The following is a 17993-nucleotide window of genomic DNA, read 5'->3' as shown; positions in this document are numbered from 1 at the left end:
GGGTTGTAAATAAATTGCTGACTCATCACCTCGTTAAAGAAAAAAATGTTATTTTAGATGTGAAATTAAATAAAGAAGCTAAAAAGCATTAATCACTCAGCTTTATAGGGTAGGCCTTTTCTTCCTCTGAACCTGTGCAGGTTTATTGTTTCCACTTGTTTCCAGTCTTTTTCACAGGCTGTGTTCATGGTCTGCTGGCTCTTGTCAAGTCAGTGAGTATTATGTTTCACAAAATGAACTATTTCTTAAAGTCAAGCAGCCTTCAAAAACTTTCCAGAGGAAAAACCAACCAAATATAACCCATTTGTAAATTAAATGGAAATCAAACATAGCTGAGTGTAGTGGCAATCCCGCAGCTGGCTCTATGTCTCTGAGTGCCACTCTGTGTGTGGGAAAAAACTGCATGTGTGATGAAAACTGAGTAGATAGAGAGAAAAGATGTTAAAAGGAAAACATTCTAGCATTGTAGAATAAAGAGAGAGGAATAACGAGGACATGTGGCAGAAAGATGAATGACAGATAAAGTTGGAAGGATGGAGAGACAAAAAACTGAGAGGGAGGGAGAAGGACTGGAAGGGAGGGGACAGACAAGTTATTCTAGTTGCGGACAGCTGACAGAAAGCCTAAAATAAGATGGAGCCATCTACTGAGCACATATTCCACAGCTACACTCACAAACCATAAAGCATATGCACAGTTAAACGCTAATGGTTTTCCAAACAGGAGGGCCAACATCTGACGCCAAGCTGAGTTCATGTCATGCTTTATTGTTTTCCCATAGAAAGTGTACTTTCCTATGATCACATTTCATATAAAAGGGACACAAAGTAAAAACTTTCGTGGTACTGTATCAGACTTCTAGTGTGGTGATAAATATAAAATGTCGCTGTGAAATAGAAAAGGTTTTAAATTTGTGGGGCTACAGGAACAAAAAGAAGGGACACATCAAAACTGACCTGAAACTGGAAGAGCTCATATATTGGTTTACATATCTACAGATATAGTTTCACACCTCTTCTGCTGAAACATACACACATACCCTCACACTATACACACACACATAATACAAAAGAATGGGCTGTCAGGCAGCAAGCCCACCATACAAAGCAACATCCATGTTTAAAACCCAGCTGGATACTTATGAGGCAGCTGTAGAGACAGATGGCTAAGACCATTGTGAAGATACAAAATGTGATACACTGGAAACAGTTACCGAACTAACAACACAGTGAAGCTAAGAGATGTACTGCAGGTTGAAAGTGGTGCAGGAGAAGGGGGGTGGGCTGGAAGGACAAAAAGTGGGAGAAGTGCTCGTGTTCCTTTTAACTTCCTTGTCGTTCGTAGACTCTGGTGCATATCACATCGTCTGCTCCCATGGTCTGAAAAGAAAGAACAATTGTTTTTAATGAGGATACTCAAACACACTGGGGCTAAATTTATGGCACAGTAAAAAAAAAAGGAGTGTAATTTTACTTTCTCAGAAATCCCAATTTGATTTTAAAAATGACTCCAGCTAAATTTAACTGCCAAAGAGTTAAGAAGAAGTTGTTCAGCCAAACAAGTTATTTCACTGCTGGCCTCTAAAAGCTGTTGTTGGTTTTATTGAGTAGAAGCACACAAGGAGTTTTAGGTATGAGAATAATACCAATCTTCAATATACCTGCCCCATGACTACTTTTGTTTACAGCCTGTTCAGTTATAATCATAGACAGTATAAAATATGGACAGGGCATCAGTGACATCACCCATCTGTTCCTGTGCGCTGTTTTGAAGCCAATCGACGGTGGCAGCCATATTGGAAATGCGGAACTCAACCAGGCAGAGTGTGACGTAAAGAGGCAGAGTTGAGCCTCCCAGCCAACAGCTATGTGTTCCCGCCCGGGAGTCAAGTCAGTCATGACCTTATTTGGGCAAAAACTCGTAATCTTAATATCTTCTTAACCGTTGCGTTAGAAAAAAATTCACCCCCTGTACAGTGTGTGCTGATAGAGAAATTAGATACGTAGAGCCAAGCCGTTTTTTGAACCAGGCTGTAAACATGTTTATTAATGCTGCAAAGATCATCTTTTTCCCGCTCATGTCTATGTGGTTTCCAGTGTTTCTGCAGCCAGCCTCAAGCGGATTCTCGATGAATTGCAGTTTACAACACTTCCTTATGGGCTTCATAGTTTGAGACCGGAGGTTGCCGCTTGGTTATAATCTAGCAGCTCCAGAAAGACGCCTGTTGTGGATGCATTTGTCTTATCCAGTTGGACTGGTTTACACATATATATCAGCCTTCTCTACGCACACCACTCACATTATAATGAATTGTTTGCTCTGTTCTGTTTTGATTTTGTTGTCACAGATGCTTTCATACCAACTTGATGTCTGAGCATGCAGTTGTAATCAAGAAAGAGAGTCTTTCTTCTTCTGCCAGTGGAATGATTGTAATGGTATTTATGGTGCTCTTGTTGCAATTATATAAAATAACAGTGTAATTTTCTTGCATAATGCAGGTAGATACGTGAGCAGACGTGACAGCACAAGAGAGCAGAGCCAATGATAGTAAAAGAAAAATGGCATCCATATACAGTACATCTTCAACTATATCCTCTCATATTTTATTCTAAGGGGGAGTCAAGTCATTTAAAGTTGACTCCAAAAGTTAAGTTAAATCATTGGTTTAACCCTCCTGTTATGTTTGTTTCTCTGGAACAGCAATAATGTTCCTGGGGCAATTTGACCCGGGGCATATTCAATTATCCAAAAGTGTCAGAACCCCAAAAATCCCAATTCACTTTTTTTTTTAATCTAATTTTTAACTCCATTAATGACCATTTAAATCAAGATTTAGTCCATTGGTGTTCTTTAATTCACAGATCATGGGTCAATGAGGATAACTCACTCATTTTTCATTAAAATTCATGTTAAAACTTTTTTTAAATGTACATTGGAAAGCCCTAAATATAAATACAATAGTTTTGCATGACATAGATTTTTGTTTATTTTATTTTAAGTTTTGACATTTTTTATTTTTATGAAGTGATGTTGATAAATTAACTCGACTCCTCTTCTGTCACATGCTGCCCAGATTTTTATGTTGCATTTTGCTAGTTTGGAAGGCATGTATTACCTAAAATAGACTTTAAAAGGGGTCAACTTGACCCACAACATAACAGGAGGGTTAAGAATATTTGGCTTGTAACTCAAATCTGACTCAAGCTAAACCTGCACGAGCCGAAGAAAACCTGTGAGAAGTCATAACATTGTGCAATGACAATGTTGCATCTGATAAATAAAGACATATCAGACAAGTCTCTCTATTATTTAAAAAACAAACAACCTCCAAATAGTAAAAGTTGTGTTTCTTTCCCCACCTGCTTTTCTTTGGCAACATTTTCCTTACACTCCTCTCCTTCGCAAGCCATGGACCTAGCTAACCTCGCAGTATGCGCTAAACTGACACTGAACAATAGCAGCTATTTAGGTCTTTGACTGAAAAGGCAAATGGTGTGTCTTACCAGGATCAGTTTGCCATCATTGGTGATCTCTCGGGTCCAAGACGTCTTCGGTCCTTCTCCTTTCTTCAGAGTCTGCTCACAGCTGATCTTGTTGTCAGTTTCCCAACGTGGAAAACTCTGTGAAAAGAGAAAAAACGAAGAAAACAATGAGAGAAATCACGTAAATTCTTACTTCCAAGGACTCTTGGAAGACCCTGTCTACAGGAGGAATCAGATGATAAAAGCGTGTCTAATGGAGAGCAAAAACAAGAAAGGTGGAGCAGGGCAATCACTGAGAGGTGATAACTTGTGATGTGCTCATGGTTAGAGCAAAGCATTGGCTGGTTGCATGTGTTTGCTTTGGAGACGGCCAAACAGAGGCCATCTATGGGAAAACAGGGAAGAATTAGGGAGGGACGGAGGGCAGGAAAGGGCAAGAGGGGATACGAAGGGGAGACGGAAAGTTGAAAGGGGTCGTAAAGAGTGTGAAGAACATAATGTAGTATGATAGGCCTTCAGAGACTAAGGGAGGGGTCAAGATATGCTATCAGACCAAATATGATGAAAAGCCAAATTAAACAGATTATGCACACACCCATTTCTGCTCTGTGTGTGTATTTGCTCTTGCGGTTGTGTGTGTTTGTGCACGCTCAGAGAAAGCAGAAAGGATTTAGCGTAAATACAAGCGTTGTGTACCGTGCAGGGACGCCCATCCACTGTGGCCTCATTGAACTCCTGTCCCACGGTGAACGTGATGTTGGTGGTGCGGACTGTGGTCGACGTTTTAATGTTCAGCGTCTCTCCGTCCTGTTTAATCTCCACCAGAGGTTCGGCTGCTGCCTTCACCGCGATCATACGCAGCATCATGTTGACATCTGCAGTAACAAAAACAAAGGCATAATGACAAAACTGAAGTGTTTTTTCTGCTTAGTAATAACAACCTCAGAATTTGTACTCCCATGAAAGCAGCACACACCTTCAAGTTCACCTACTCAGTTCATGAGAACCAGGTTTTCTTTGATTTACAGTGTTGGTTTAATTGGTTCCAGCCCTAGGGAGCAGGACCAATTTAACCAGTTTTTACCAAATCATGCCAACCCAAAGGCCTTAGACTGTGTGTGTGTGATTGTGTGTGTATGTGTGTGTGTTTTAATAGTGAGGTTTTGCTGTTTGTTCACAGCCTCTCCCTGCACAGTCAGGGTAAAAGGAGCAGCCGACCGCCACACAGCTCTGTCCAATATTGATGACAGAGGAAACAATGAGGTCATATGATAAAGCATGCCCAGCACATCTGCATTCCCCCCACACTTGATCATCGTCACACACATGCACACATGCACACATTCTCTCTCACACAGACACACACACACACACACACACACACACACACACACACACACACACACACACACACACACACACACACACACACACACACACACACACACACACGTACGTGGGGATTCATTTCTACAGTGTAATCAGAGTTATTCTCCTCTTCTAAACACAGAGAGAGAGATAGCACACTGATACTTCCTCCATGTTTTTGTGGTGAAACTGACGATCCAGCGTGGGAAAAGAGAGGGAAGCAGACCGGTGTGGGAGAGGGGAGGAGGGGGGGGGGGCTCAGACAGACAAGGGGCAGCAGTGGTCTGTGTGTGGTGTGTGAAGATCTCTGTCCAAGTGTGAGGGGAAGTGTGTGTATGTCTTCCAGTGTGTATCTGCCGTCGAGTTGGGTTTCGCACTTCTCACCTCTCGCACATTCCCACCTGTCACCAAGGGTAAATATATACACACTGAGAAATGCACAGTCATTCAGCGTGCACCGGGATGTCCAAGCTGCTTACTGTATGCACTGTCCGTCTACTGCACACAGACTGCATGGTAAGGGTGCTTTGTCATCTTCTAAGTTTGTGTCATGTGAGCTGCATTGGGCATTTAAGCAAATTTCCACATTTGGCAGCAGCAGTAATTATTTTGTATTGTTTTATACACTGATATGTACAGTGTACCAGTCTCTGTGTCATTCATTTCTTTTTTTTCACCGACAGTTGTGGAAAGTAACCACATGTTCTCAGGTTCATATAGCTGTGCAGGTTTATGCCCGTACGTTATGCTCAATAAACTAAGAGAGGGTCTTTAGTCAAGTCATGTCACCTTCACTTGTAAAGAGATTGCAATTTCATATAAAGATATCTGGTTTGAATAGACAGATAAAAAGCATAGATTATTGTCAGTGTGTCATTTAATAGAAATGGTATTCATGAAGGAAAGCTGTCACAACTTTGCTTCTTCTAGTTTAAAAAAGTTAGGATATCACTTGTCATTTCAATCAATATGTGAGACTTTAGCCTCGAGATCAAGCAGATTAGATTAAATCACAGATCTTCTGATAATGTGAACTCTCATTTGTTGCCCCCTCAATGGAGATCTAGTTCACAAAATCCTTTAAACAGACCAACAATCTATTAATCATGTAACTGATGTAGCCTTATAATGCAAATAAACTTCATAGGAAAAAAAAATCATATAAATTAAGTGTGTTGCCAAAGTAAATGCACTTGGTGCCACTTCACATGACACATGTTTTAAATAATCCTTTCAAAAATGGTCGGTTAATTCAGGCAACAAAGGAACCTTAAGACCAAACTGACCTCTGTGTCTCAGTCACACACAGTGAGGAGTCAAGGGCTCGTCTGTGGACCATTTGAGAGCGTAGGAGGGGGCCGAAGCTTCTCAAGTAACCACAAGTTGTTAGAAGTTAGAAATGACCTGAACAGACTTTTTGACCAAAATGCTTCAATTCCCCCAGACCGGGCCACATGAGGACACATACACACCAACAAGGGATGGATAGCTGGACAGACGGTCAGGGTCAGAGGGCAGAGGAAGCATTTGGGACAGAGAGATGAGGGAAAAGGGGAGGAGAGAAGGGAAGTGAGGAAAGAAGAAGAGGATGGAGGGACAGAGGAGGGTGCTGGGTGCTGACAGGCAGCATACAGCTGCGATGTGCCCCCCAGTGAGACCAGAGGCCATTCCTATCCGTCAGTCATGCCAGTGCAGGGGTAGATTATAGGAGCACATGCCCTGATATATGTGTGTGCATGATTTAGAGAGAGAGAGAGAGAGAGAGAGAGAGAGAGAGAGAGAGAGAGAAAGAGAGAGAGAGAGCAATACCAAGTTGCAAAAACGTGCACAAACGCATTCAAACGACGATGCCTTGGCCACAATTGGGTGTATGCCATATTGGCATGATGCCATCGTTACCTATTTTTAAGACCCCTATCCAACTGTGTACCTGATGCAGTGCACGCATGCACGCACAGACCCACACACATTGGAAGAGTCAGGGAGAAAGAGAGGAAGGTCGTCTGGAAACGCATCAAACACAAGTTAGAGTTGGCCGCAGTGATGCGTCTCTATCAGAACTAAAGTGGCATTTAGTTATTTTAATAACTTCCGTGTGCAGTGGGTTACCCGTCTGTGTGTTACTGAGATGGGGGGCGTTGTTGAAGGCGCTCTTCTGTCTTCGTGTGCGTTTGTACGAAGATATGAATTCCAGGAGCGCACTGTCTCATTATTTTATGAAAATTGGCTACTAACGACAGACGGCTCCGCACGCGTACACGCACGGTAACACATTCAGACGCAACACACGCACACCCTGACGCCTGTGCAGACTCCAAATGCACCAGAACGGTGTGAATCTCAGCAGCAGGTGTTTGTCCTTTTACTCGCACTGTCACTTCAGATAATGATGTGACTGTCCTGCAATGTATCCTGCCATAACGGTTCTCTTCACCACACACACACACACAAGCACACATACACACACACACACACACGCTCTGAGGCTGACACAGACAGATGTGTCGCCGTTTGTCTCTATTGTGTTGGCATTGGGAGGCCAAAGGGGGAGATGAGAGGAAAAGGGGTGAGGCTGGCGGCGGGCCAAACACTGAATTTTGGGTTCTGCAGAATGACAAAGACCCCCCACCAATGCGGGCCAGGGGGTGAGCCTCGTTGGTGCACGGACACAGAGAAAGATTTGACCTATAATGTGCTGAGAAAGCTACAGTTTGAGCTGACACATCTGATCTGTGTCATTATGCACAGAAATAAAAAGCTTTATAAGAAACCACTCTAGCGTTAAAAAACGAGACAAACTGCCATAGGGCCATGATGTTATTTTCAAAACAGTTATTCATATCACTTACTGAGCTTCTTCAACAGTTCTTCAAAGTTTTCTGAACTCTTCATCTTCCAGGTGCCGTTGAAATTAGGGATTTCGCGCTCCATGTTAGGCTGCAGGTATTTTGCGGGTTAATATAGATGAACTGTCAGGTCCAAGTGCGGTGGTTGCGCTTCTGTCCTTGCGCGTCTTGCGTCAAAAAGCCTCCAGTTGCCCCCTCTGAGTATGTTCTGGGTTTGTATGGTTCACCAGGTGGTTTCACTTAGCTTGTACGGTTACTTCTGCTCTCCTCTCAGAATGACTGACCGTCTTCCACAGCTCTTATCTTACCTCTGTGTCAGTGCTCGTTATAAGCTGTTGCGCTTCAAATGAATGGCACAGAAAGCAGAGGTACTTGGGCAGGACTGTTAACGCCTCTTTCCATACGAACACGCCCACAGGCCTAGAGAATACAGGCAGACGTCCACAGTGCCTCGACCTGGCCACTCCCCTGTAGGCAACGTGCGCTCCAGAGCTTCACATGCAGCCAGCGTTTGGAGACTCCTCTCCTTATACGCGCGTCTCTGGAGTGAGCCGCAGTTATACCGCGCTCTGTCGGTCCCGTGCGTGCTGGAGAAAGCTTGCACATTTGATATTGTATTACATATTGAGATGCATTGTGCGTATTTCCACGTGTTTAGCAGCCGACTATTACTCGGTCACATAAATGACTTCAGTGGGGTGAACATTTAAGTGCGAACAGGGAGGATGTCAGACAAGCCGGTCTGTTGACAGAACATGTCGTCTTGGCAGGGCGGTGCGAAGGAAGAACCAGTCAACTGCCAGGCTGGCAGTCTGAATAGATGGCAGAGCTGATATTTGTGTGTGTGTGTGTGTGTGTGTGTGTGTGTGTGTGTGTGTGTGTGTGTGTGTGTGTGTGTGTGTGTGTGTGTGTGTGTGTGTGTGTGTGTGAGCGAGCGAGCGAGCTAGAGAGAGCGAGAGGTGCGTTTGCGAGGAAAGAGACCGAGAGGCCAAGTTCACCCTAAGCCTCCTGTGTGCCACGGCGCTGTGTCATAAAAATAAAAGCGGTGGTAATGGGATACAGCTTCTGGCCTAGACCGGTGGGCTATCCATTTAACGGGGCCTGCGTCAGAGGAAAAAACACCCCGAACCCATGAGAGAGGGAGGCAGGGGGAAAGGGGGGCATAGATTAAAATAAGAGGTGAGGTTGTGGCAGGTCGGCGGTGTCTCCTCAGAGATTTGCTCCCCCCCTCCCTCCCCCGCTGCTCGGGCGGAAGAAAGAGGAGAGTGGTGGAGGAGACGCGGGGGCATTTGGAACCGCACGTCAGACGGGCCTGTGGGGCAGGGTCAGGGGCCCGCGGGGTCGGAGTAGGTCCTCAGAGCAGACACACTCACACACTCTGTGTGCGCTCACGCACGCACACGCTGATGATGGATGGCAACGGGACAAAGCCGACGTTAACTATTGACTCTTGATGGATGATCCCATCCGCTACACTCCACGGCGAATTAGCGCGAGGTAAACCGGGAGGAGGGGGGGCGGGCATCAAGAGCAGTGCAAGTGACTCATACACACTCGGCTAGTACAACGGCTAAGTATCAAACTAACAACAAAGACACATTGACTAACAAAGGTGAATAACAGCTTCAAATTGATATTTGGTAACACGATATGCGCTTTTACGCACAAGCCCGCGACCAAATACAACGATTTGCATCGGGCCCAACGATCTGTTTGAAGTGAACAAAGCTGGCTTACATTGTTTCCTTCATCTCCCCCCCACACACCCACAGACGCACGCACGCACGCGCGCGCGCACACACACACACACACACACACACACACACACACACACACACACACACACACACACACACACATTGGCCACACACCATGCCACAATCACAGCATGTCCTCACAAGTCCCTCCTGGTCCAAACAACAGAGATGAACCATTAGACAGCCATATCAGAGCTGTAATTTCCTCTCCCAACTCCCATCCTCTCTATTTCTTTCCCATCAATCACTCTGTGCAGCTGACTTGAAGTTGTTAACTCTTTGGGGGATAAAATAAAACCTCAACATCAAACAGTTTTGTTGAAAGACAATATCAATCCAGATCTAATAAAAGAAAAAAAATACATTCCAGGTTTGCATCAGACTACCCTGCTGCAGCTATGGTGGTCTGTTTAACATGGTCTGTGGATAAAAGGGATATTGATCATACCCCCAATGTGAAAGTGACTGATGCAAGCACAAAGGTTACAATAGAGAGCTGTCTAGAGTTGGAAAATTCATCTTCAGCCTCACTGCTGGTCATTAGCATATTACCATGACACAACAAGAAATGCATCAAAGACCACTGAATCAAACAGGCAGCCGTGCAGTACAGCCCAGCGACAGCCTCACCCAGTGTGTGCGTGCTGGTCAGAGGGGGCTTGATAAAGAGATCTGAAATGTTGTGTGTGATGCTGCATGTCAGCACGTGATGACAAAGCACCGCTCAGCATTCACATCCACTCAACCGTGCTCTGCTCCTCTCAACCTTTCTCTCTCTGCTCAATCCTTCCCTTCATTCCCCTTTTTCCTTTTCTCTCCTTTACCTCATGCAACTTTCCCCCCCTCCTCATTTTCTTCTTCTTCCTCCTCCTCCTGTCAAGCTTTTGTTCTTTTGTGCTGCTCCGACACATTCCTCAAGCACGTTGAAGAGAAGGGGAAAACAGAAGGGGAGAGGATGGAGAGGAGAAGAAAGAAAGGGGGAGAAAGTTAGTGACTAAAGTGCAGGTCATTTTTTACCTTATTGTTCAGGAGAAAAGGATAGGCAGGGTGAGTCAGCAAAGGGATCAAAGACAAACAGATAGTGACAGAGATGGAGAGGTTGAGAAACAGTGAAAGAATGAGAGCCACAGATATGTAAAGAGAGGCTCCTCTGTCTTAAAGAAGTATTAGTTTGCTCTACAAGTGCCAACTTTATTTCACTCATCTTCATTTCCTTATGTTTCTTCCAACTATCACCCCTGTATACTGTTCACTTCTTTTGTTCCGTCATCTTGTTCTCTCTGTGTTCCCTCTCATGCCAAGAGCATTGTTGGTAACTGATACTGCCAACTGACAGCACAGAGATTCACAAGCAGTACGTTACCACGTGCACAGAAAAACAGTGTATCATAACTTGTTTACTGCAATGTGACTCTGATCAGCCTGAGTTCATAGCAAAAAACATGCTTGAAAACAAAAGACCAAGAGGAAAACCTACCAATGCTAATAAAGAAAGAGCTAAAAAAAAAAGCTGAACGGAACAGACAATGAATGATACTCTATTTATTTTAATTGTTTAAGTTATCTTTCTATAACTTAATCATCAACTGAAACAGAATTAGATCGAATGGCCACATTGATGTTTCAAAGGGTGAAGCAACTGCCAAAAATTGTGGCCAGGAAGCCGTCTTTGCCTTTTGTGGCCACCTGCTGTGTAGGAAGCTGTAATGCTCAGGAGTGCCGGCCTTGGCTTAGGGTGTCTTCAGCTGAGGTGGAGAACGGCTGACCTGGACTGTAGATATCATTGAGCATATATCATTCTGACTTAGAGGAACTTCTGAGCCCAGACAGCAAGTCCTCTGATCAGGAAGCAGAGTTGAAAGATTCAGGGGAAGCCTTAACTTTGTCCCTAGCACTGAGTCAAGTAGTCAAGAAGCTCCTCAGTGGCTGAGTGCCAAGTGTTGATGTGAGTCAACTTTAGATGATGATTCTCTCTGAACATCGTTGGACTCTCTTGGCTTACACATTTTTTTAAGGTAATTTTTTCAGGCCTTTTTGCCTTAAATTACGGTGGCCCTGAAGGACAAAACAAATTTACAAAAGATGAAACACTTTTACAAAGTTGAAGACAATTTTACAAACAACGGAACACTTTTACTGTTAAGTCTGACTCCTTTTAGCCTGACTCCGTTTAGCCTGAGGCGAAGTGGTCTGAGGCCGTTTCATCTGAATTCTGACACATGATGAAGGTTTTGCGGAGATATGACGGAGCTTTTCCGGAGACATGTCGTTTTTCATCTGAGGTCTGACACCTCACTCTGAGACCCGAGGATGTCCTAATATGTAAACCATGTCCATCTCTGTTTGGTTTCTCTCCATCAAAACAAACTAAATGACCCCTCACTCCATCACTTCCGGATCACTTCCGGTATTTGGTACATTCCCTTTCCTAAAAAATGAAATGTTAATTTGTTTCAGAAATGGTAAAAGTGTTCCGTCGTTTGTAAATTTGTTTCCTTAAATGTAAATTTGTTTTGTTCTTGGTAAAAGTGTTTTGCTGATGTTATTTTGTTTTATAAAATGTAAAAAGGTTTTCCAAAATGTAAATTTGTCTCCAACTTTGTAAAACTGTTTCATCTTTTGTAAATTTGTTTTCTCCTTCAGGGCCACCGTATGTAATGAATAGAACAGTGGGAGATATACAGGAAATATGGGGAGATGGGATGTAGCCGAGAGTCAAACTAGGGACAAGGACTAGAGCCCCTGTACATGGGGCGCATGCTTAAATTGCAAGGCCAATCAGCATTCTGGTGAATAAGACCCTTACATTTTTGGCAGGGTCTTGGATAGTATTTGCAGGGTGGTGGTTCCCAGAGGATAGACTGCAGTCATTGGGGTATCATACTACTCCACTTTTATTTCAGGGTACTAGAAAAAAGGTTCTGCTTATCGTTGGTTCTCAGGAACAGTGGAAAAAACAGGGTTGCTGAAGGGATCATGGGAGTTTGCTCATCCAGTCTACATTCAATCCTGTCTGTGATTTTCAAGATTGTCCAGTGTTGGGACATCATGATAATATCTCTGCTTTTTGCCAGAGTGATAGTCTTTTGGCTGACAAAGATGCAGCATTGAGGAGACACTGTTGGATGCAGTCTATATAGTGAAGAGGTCAGGGATGGGAGTCAGCCCCTGCATGTGTGAGGCCTTGGTCCTCAGGTGGTAGGTTTAGTTTGAGTAACTGCTTCAAGTGAAGGAGTTAAAGTATCATGAGATCTTGGTCACAACTTGAGATAGAATTAATTAAGAGGTTAACTTTTGGATTGATGCAGCATCAGCAGTTATGCAGGTGACCTACCAGACTGTTAGGGTGACCTGCAAGACTAGATGAGCTTTGGGTAGTGACTGACAGAACAAGATTGAGGACACAAGGGGCCAAAATCGATTTCTTTCTCAGGATGGTTGGACTCGGTCTCCAAGAGAGGTTAGCGAGCTAAGAGAAGAAGAAAAAAGAGCTGATTAAGGGGGTTCTGATAAAGATACTTCATGGACACCTCCCTTTTTGAGCTTTCCAGGAACCTGCACAAGAGGAAGAAACCCCTGGATTGAACACTTGGGGGATTAAAGAGTAGTTGGAAAACATAGATAGAGAGATGGAAGTCTGGGCTTAATTGCCTTGCATGCTGCCACTACTGCCCTGCCCCAGTGGAAGAAAAATGGATGGGAGGATGGATATATTATCAGCATTTAAACAAAAAAACAAAAAATAGCGTTCTACTTTTCCCTAAAACAACTGCACAGTGAGAGAGTATTTTCCTCTCTGTCTCTTTGATTTCGTTGGGACTGTCGATTCAGATCCCGGTCTTGTATCAACATTCTCTCTGGAGGAACTTGACAATATCTTCACTTTCACTTCCTTTTGTGCTGCTTATTGTTTCCTATTTCCTCTCCACATTCAAATGACACAGATTTGAACCGTATCTGTGAAGCATCAGACTGTCTACAGACTATTTATTGTCCCAAAAAGAGCTTATCTGGGTGTGGAAAGGGAAACTCAGAAACTGCTCACTCAGGCTAACATTTAATTCAACACTTTCTGAATGTTGAGTAGAATGGTGTCCTTGTTATGTTGCAATCTCAAGTTTTTGAAAGGAGCTACTAGTCTGCACAAGTTTGAGCTTGTGCGTGTGAAGGTGTGTCTGATCAACCCGTAGTAAAGTCACACTTCAGTGGCATTCTCCACTTTATCATCCAGATGACCTCCAGTAAAAGCCGCTCACCCCAGTGACCCCGATAATCCCAGATGTGAACTTGACCCTGTCTTTCCCCACACTAACTCCTGGAAGTCATTATCACTGACCTTTACCCTCAGAGGAAGCAACCCTGCAAGAAGTTTATATGCATGCACACTTATCTGACACAATTTAAAGTATTTGTTTCTCTTCTGATTTAGTTCTGCGTCAGTGGGGGTTTCAGGACCTCCTCCTGGGAGGAAAATAAATCTGAGGGGTTCAGGAGATTAACTGGACAGGAAAGGCAAAAAAGAACTCTGAAACAAAGGGGTGCCCTTTTTTTTATCTTTTCTTTTTTCTTGTGAACACTGAACTGTTGTATATCCACTGTCCTCTGGCAGAGTGTGACATGGCTCAAAGGTACGGTGGCCAGCCGCACAAAGGTACATTCTGAACGAGATTGAAAGTTGCATGAGGGTGTCTAGATTTAAGAAGTGACTGCCCACACTTTATTTTTGGAGCCACTGCTGTTTGAGTTCTGCACAGCCGTGGCACAACAAACAACCACAACAGCAAGCACAAAGCGGAAGGTGTGTGCAGCATAGTGTGCTGCTGGCATGCCGACCCACTAAACCATGCGGGTTTGATTAGAGCAGCGTTTAACAATGCTCATGGAAGTGAGAGGCTGTGATCGAGGGAGGCCGAAGAGCAGAGAGAAAAGATAAGAAAGAGGAACTGAAAAGAGAGAGGAGACTGAAAGTGGGAAGCCACAGAGCGTGCAGAAGTGTGTCTAGTGTGACTTTGATATTTTGCATGTGAATAATCACTGCTTGACAAAACCCTACATGGAAACATGGGGGCAAAAGTTCCTTGTTTTAAGGCAAGACCAGACCAGCCTTGTGTGTGTGTGTGTGTGTGTGTGTGTGTGTGTGTGTGTGTGTGTGTGTGTGTGTGTGTGTGTGTGTGTGTGTGTGTGTGTGTGTGTGTGTGTGTGTGTGTGTGCTCATGCATGCTCTTCTGAGCCCCCGCATTCTCCTACCAGACATTTGTTAATCATTTATTTGTATTCCTTCTTGATAAAATCATACTTTACTGGAATCATGACTCAAATTCCTACCGACACACCACTTAATGACGACGGGGATTTTTCTTAAAGCATCAGCATATTAAAGTGGTGTGTGCATGTGTGTGTGTGTCAAGCTGAGTCTCCTTGTGTACATGAGATTGAACCTCCAGATGCCTGGGCAGTTGCACCCAGACGCCTGTATTACTCACACTCTATTCCTTTTGTCCTTCAACTCCCCCCTTCCCCAGCTCCTAAAATCTCTCCTCCTCCCCTTCGAGTCTTTGTGGTTCTAATTATCGCGCTCATTTGTTATGAGTCCTGTCTGGACAGTGGGAGAGTTCGAGCATACAGAGGATATATAAGGAAAGGAAGAAGCTGAAGACGTGCTCATTTGATGAAGTAATCTTTCATTGTTGTCCATGCTTGTTGTGTCCATCCCTTCTCTTACATTTATTACAGTTTATCCTCTCTGTTGCTGCCCTTTCCACTTTAATGAGCCCCTTCTGAGGTGACAACAGCACCGTAAAACAGCACTGACTCATGCTGAATTGCTTTAGGAAGATGCAAGGGGAAAAGGAGTGGAGGGTTGAAAGAGAGGAGCGAGGTGAAGTACATGGAGTTAAGTACGGTGATGCAAAATTGAAAGAGGAGGTGGAGGGAAGGAAAGCTGAGAAGAAAAACAAGTTTTGGTTCTCATGCTAACACTTTGCGCTCTCTAACCTGTGTGTTCATTGTGCGTGTTCGTGTTTTGTTTTTTGGTAAATCTTCCAAAACGTTCAATAAAAGTGAAGTGCTGTTTACTCCTCCTCCTCTCTGATTTCTGCTTCTCTGCTCCTCCACCCTCGCACCACTTCTCACTCTGCACTCATTCTTTTATTCCCTCGTAGCCTTTCCTCTTTGACCCGAGTCAACGATTGTTGTTGGATTTTGCTTTTTCCTCAGCTGTGATTGTGTGTGTCAGCGGGGTCAAGTGTGTGTTTACAGTAGTGTTTCTATGTGTGTGACTTTGTGCACGTGTCTGAATCTGTGGATTTAATGTGACTGTGTGTGTGTGGGTGGGTGGGTAACCCTCTAATGATGTCAGGGATTAGGAATGGCCATGGTTTAATGCTTTAGTGGAGGTCAACTTCTGGTCACTGTTACTGTATGCGACTTGTGCTGGTCCCTGAAGTCTCCAGAATGACCCTACAGCGTGTTAACATGTTTATGTGTCGTATTGTTTTAAAACTGACTGAATAGCGCTCAGTGGACATGTCGCTCCCCGGTGCCTCTGGGCAGAAAACTGAAAATAACATCAAGTTTCAGTACAAGTTGTGATTTCTTGTTGATCTTTTTTTGCCCTCTCTCTTTGAGGAAATGAAAAATCTCAGAGGGCAAAATTACCAACAAGGAAATGTTTTATGTCTCCACTCCGCAACAGGATCACACCAGCAGCAGAGAAAAAGAAAGGATGTGAAAAAGAAGTCTTACGCGATCACCCCTTCTTTTCTTTCCCATAGGATTACCTACAAGCACTTCTTCTGCCTCAGCTACAATTGATTTCTAGAGCTTCTCTGTACACACAAGACATTCTTATTCTAAATTATTACATGGCCACCTCATATGTAACTACAACAGCATCATCTCTGATTTTGTTATTACTTTTTCTCTTGTCAGAGTAACTTTTCCTAGAACTTTTGCGTAAATTATCGTGTCTTGGGATATTTTGTTTCAATATGTTTATTCAGGAAAACAAGATCTCCACAAAGCATCCACATAGACATTCAATTTTCATATAACAGTGTAATTCAAAGGCCGGATCGCACAGACTAAATCATCATTAATTTGGATTATTCATTCCTTAAAATCAGGCAAAACTGTCTTCATCATAGAGTGAACAGTAGAACAATAACTTATCCCATCCTCCCCCCTCCCTCAACCCTCCCAAGGAGTGCTACCTGACAATGTACAAAAAGTTGATAATTTCAGATCTGCAAAAAGGAGATCAGTGGGTGCCAAATTTTTTCAAACTTCTCAAGTCTGTTTTTGAGAATAAATCTAATTCTCTCTAAATGAAGTGTGTCCGTCATCTCTGTTAACCACAATTTGAGAGTAGGGGCTTCTTTCAAAATAGGAGGATCAGTTTCTTAGCAGTAAGCAGCCGCGTCTTGGGATATTTTGAAAGCACACTGTGAATGAAATCAGCTTTCGGAGCAAAGCTAGGCAGGTTCAACTTCAGAGCCTCAAAAAAGTCCATTTGTGGTCAGATTTCAGCAGATCACATTCCGCTGTGCGAGAAAATGACTAAATCTATCCCTATCACAGTAATGTCATGTTTGTAAACCAAGTACAGGATATATAAATGTGTATGTACTGGTGGACTGGTCATCTCTAAAGATCAGGTTGCAGGTTTTCCTCTGGTCCTTGGGTGTAGTGTTGAATTATAAGTATCTCTTCTGCCACCCAGTGTTGAAAACGTGGTGCTCCCGAGTCTCCTGACTCCATGATCCATACTTTGTTATTTTGGAGATGTCCCTGCACGTGCAGCCAAAGTGTCACAAATACTGTCGCTAATCAAACTATTGTTGTTGTTAGAGTTTGTTTCAGCTGTGTGCACATGACTCTGCTTTACTGCACACAGAGACTCACTCAAATAACAGCAGGGACTGGTGTGATAACGAGTTTGTCCGGTCATCTGTTGGAAGACTTTATTTTTGTTTCAAGAGGTTTGTACTTTAAATTTAAATGTAGAAAAGTATTTTGCACATCTTTTCATAGGACGGATGCAGAGAGAAGAGAGCGAAATGAAAAATGTAAACTCCTACACATGTTTCATGTATTAAAATTAGATTTATAAGCAACATTTCAGTAGGGGACAACAGGGTTGGTTGTCACACTTTTTACTGTTTTGATAATTGCTCATCATCAAAACATCTTTCAATAGTCATTCCTACATTAAATTGGAGCTTAAGGTGTTGGCTTGAAATGTGTATCCCTCTCATTTTCTAACTCATTGTAACAAAGAGGCAATTAACTATCAAAGACACTCTGACACATTGTGACAACCAACCCCATCACAATGGAAAGATTAATTGCACTGACAAGTGATAGGCCTACATAACTTAATGAATTTTAACATAAAATGAGCAAGGAACATGAAGAGGAAACACATCTTTAGGCCAGCCTATATAACAACATAAAGAACAAAACAAATAGGCCGAACAATAATGGCCTACTCAACTAGGCTACATGCAGTCACTGTCTAAGTTACAGTGATGGCAAATGTA

At 43.4% G+C, this 17993-nt stretch overlaps 1 protein-coding gene and 1 long non-coding RNA gene across 5 annotated transcripts in view; one reads left to right on the top strand and one right to left on the bottom strand.

The window, feature by feature from the left end:
- LOC117823441 overlaps positions 1-17993 on the top strand; it is a 50027-nt gene that overhangs the window by 11947 nt on the left and 20087 nt on the right. The window lies entirely within an intron of this gene.
- On the bottom strand, positions 747-8062 carry crabp2a (cellular retinoic acid binding protein 2, a). The gene is made up of 4 exons (XM_034698642.1): positions 7700-8062; positions 4179-4357; positions 3504-3620; positions 747-1379 (listed from the first exon to the last, which is right to left on the bottom strand). Exons 1-4 carry the CDS (start codon positions 7779-7781, stop codon positions 1323-1325), a joined length of 435 nt encoding a protein of 144 aa, XP_034554533.1. The 5' UTR covers positions 7782-8062; the 3' UTR covers positions 747-1322.

Source organism: Notolabrus celidotus, chromosome 12, assembly GCF_009762535.1.
Source record: "Notolabrus celidotus isolate fNotCel1 chromosome 12, fNotCel1.pri, whole genome shotgun sequence".
NCBI lineage: Eukaryota > Metazoa > Chordata > Actinopteri > Labriformes > Labridae > Notolabrus > Notolabrus celidotus.
The sequence above is the reverse complement of the archived record's forward strand: the minus strand, read 5'-3'. Positions and strand labels throughout refer to the sequence as shown.

Bases quoted from the DNA above. Each gene is read 5' to 3' on its own strand.
- crabp2a (XM_034698642.1), bottom strand. From the start codon at position 7,781: ATGGAGCGCGAAATCCCTAATTTCAACGGCACCTGGAAGATGAAGAGT. The intron at 4,358-7,699 runs GTAAGTGATATG...TTGTTACTGCAG, and splicing joins AGAACTGTTGAAGAAGCTCA to ATGTCAACATGATGCTGCGT. The intron at 1,380-3,503 runs GTAAGACACACC...CTTTCTTTTCAG, and splicing joins ATGATGGCAAACTGATCCTG to ACCATGGGAGCAGACGATGT.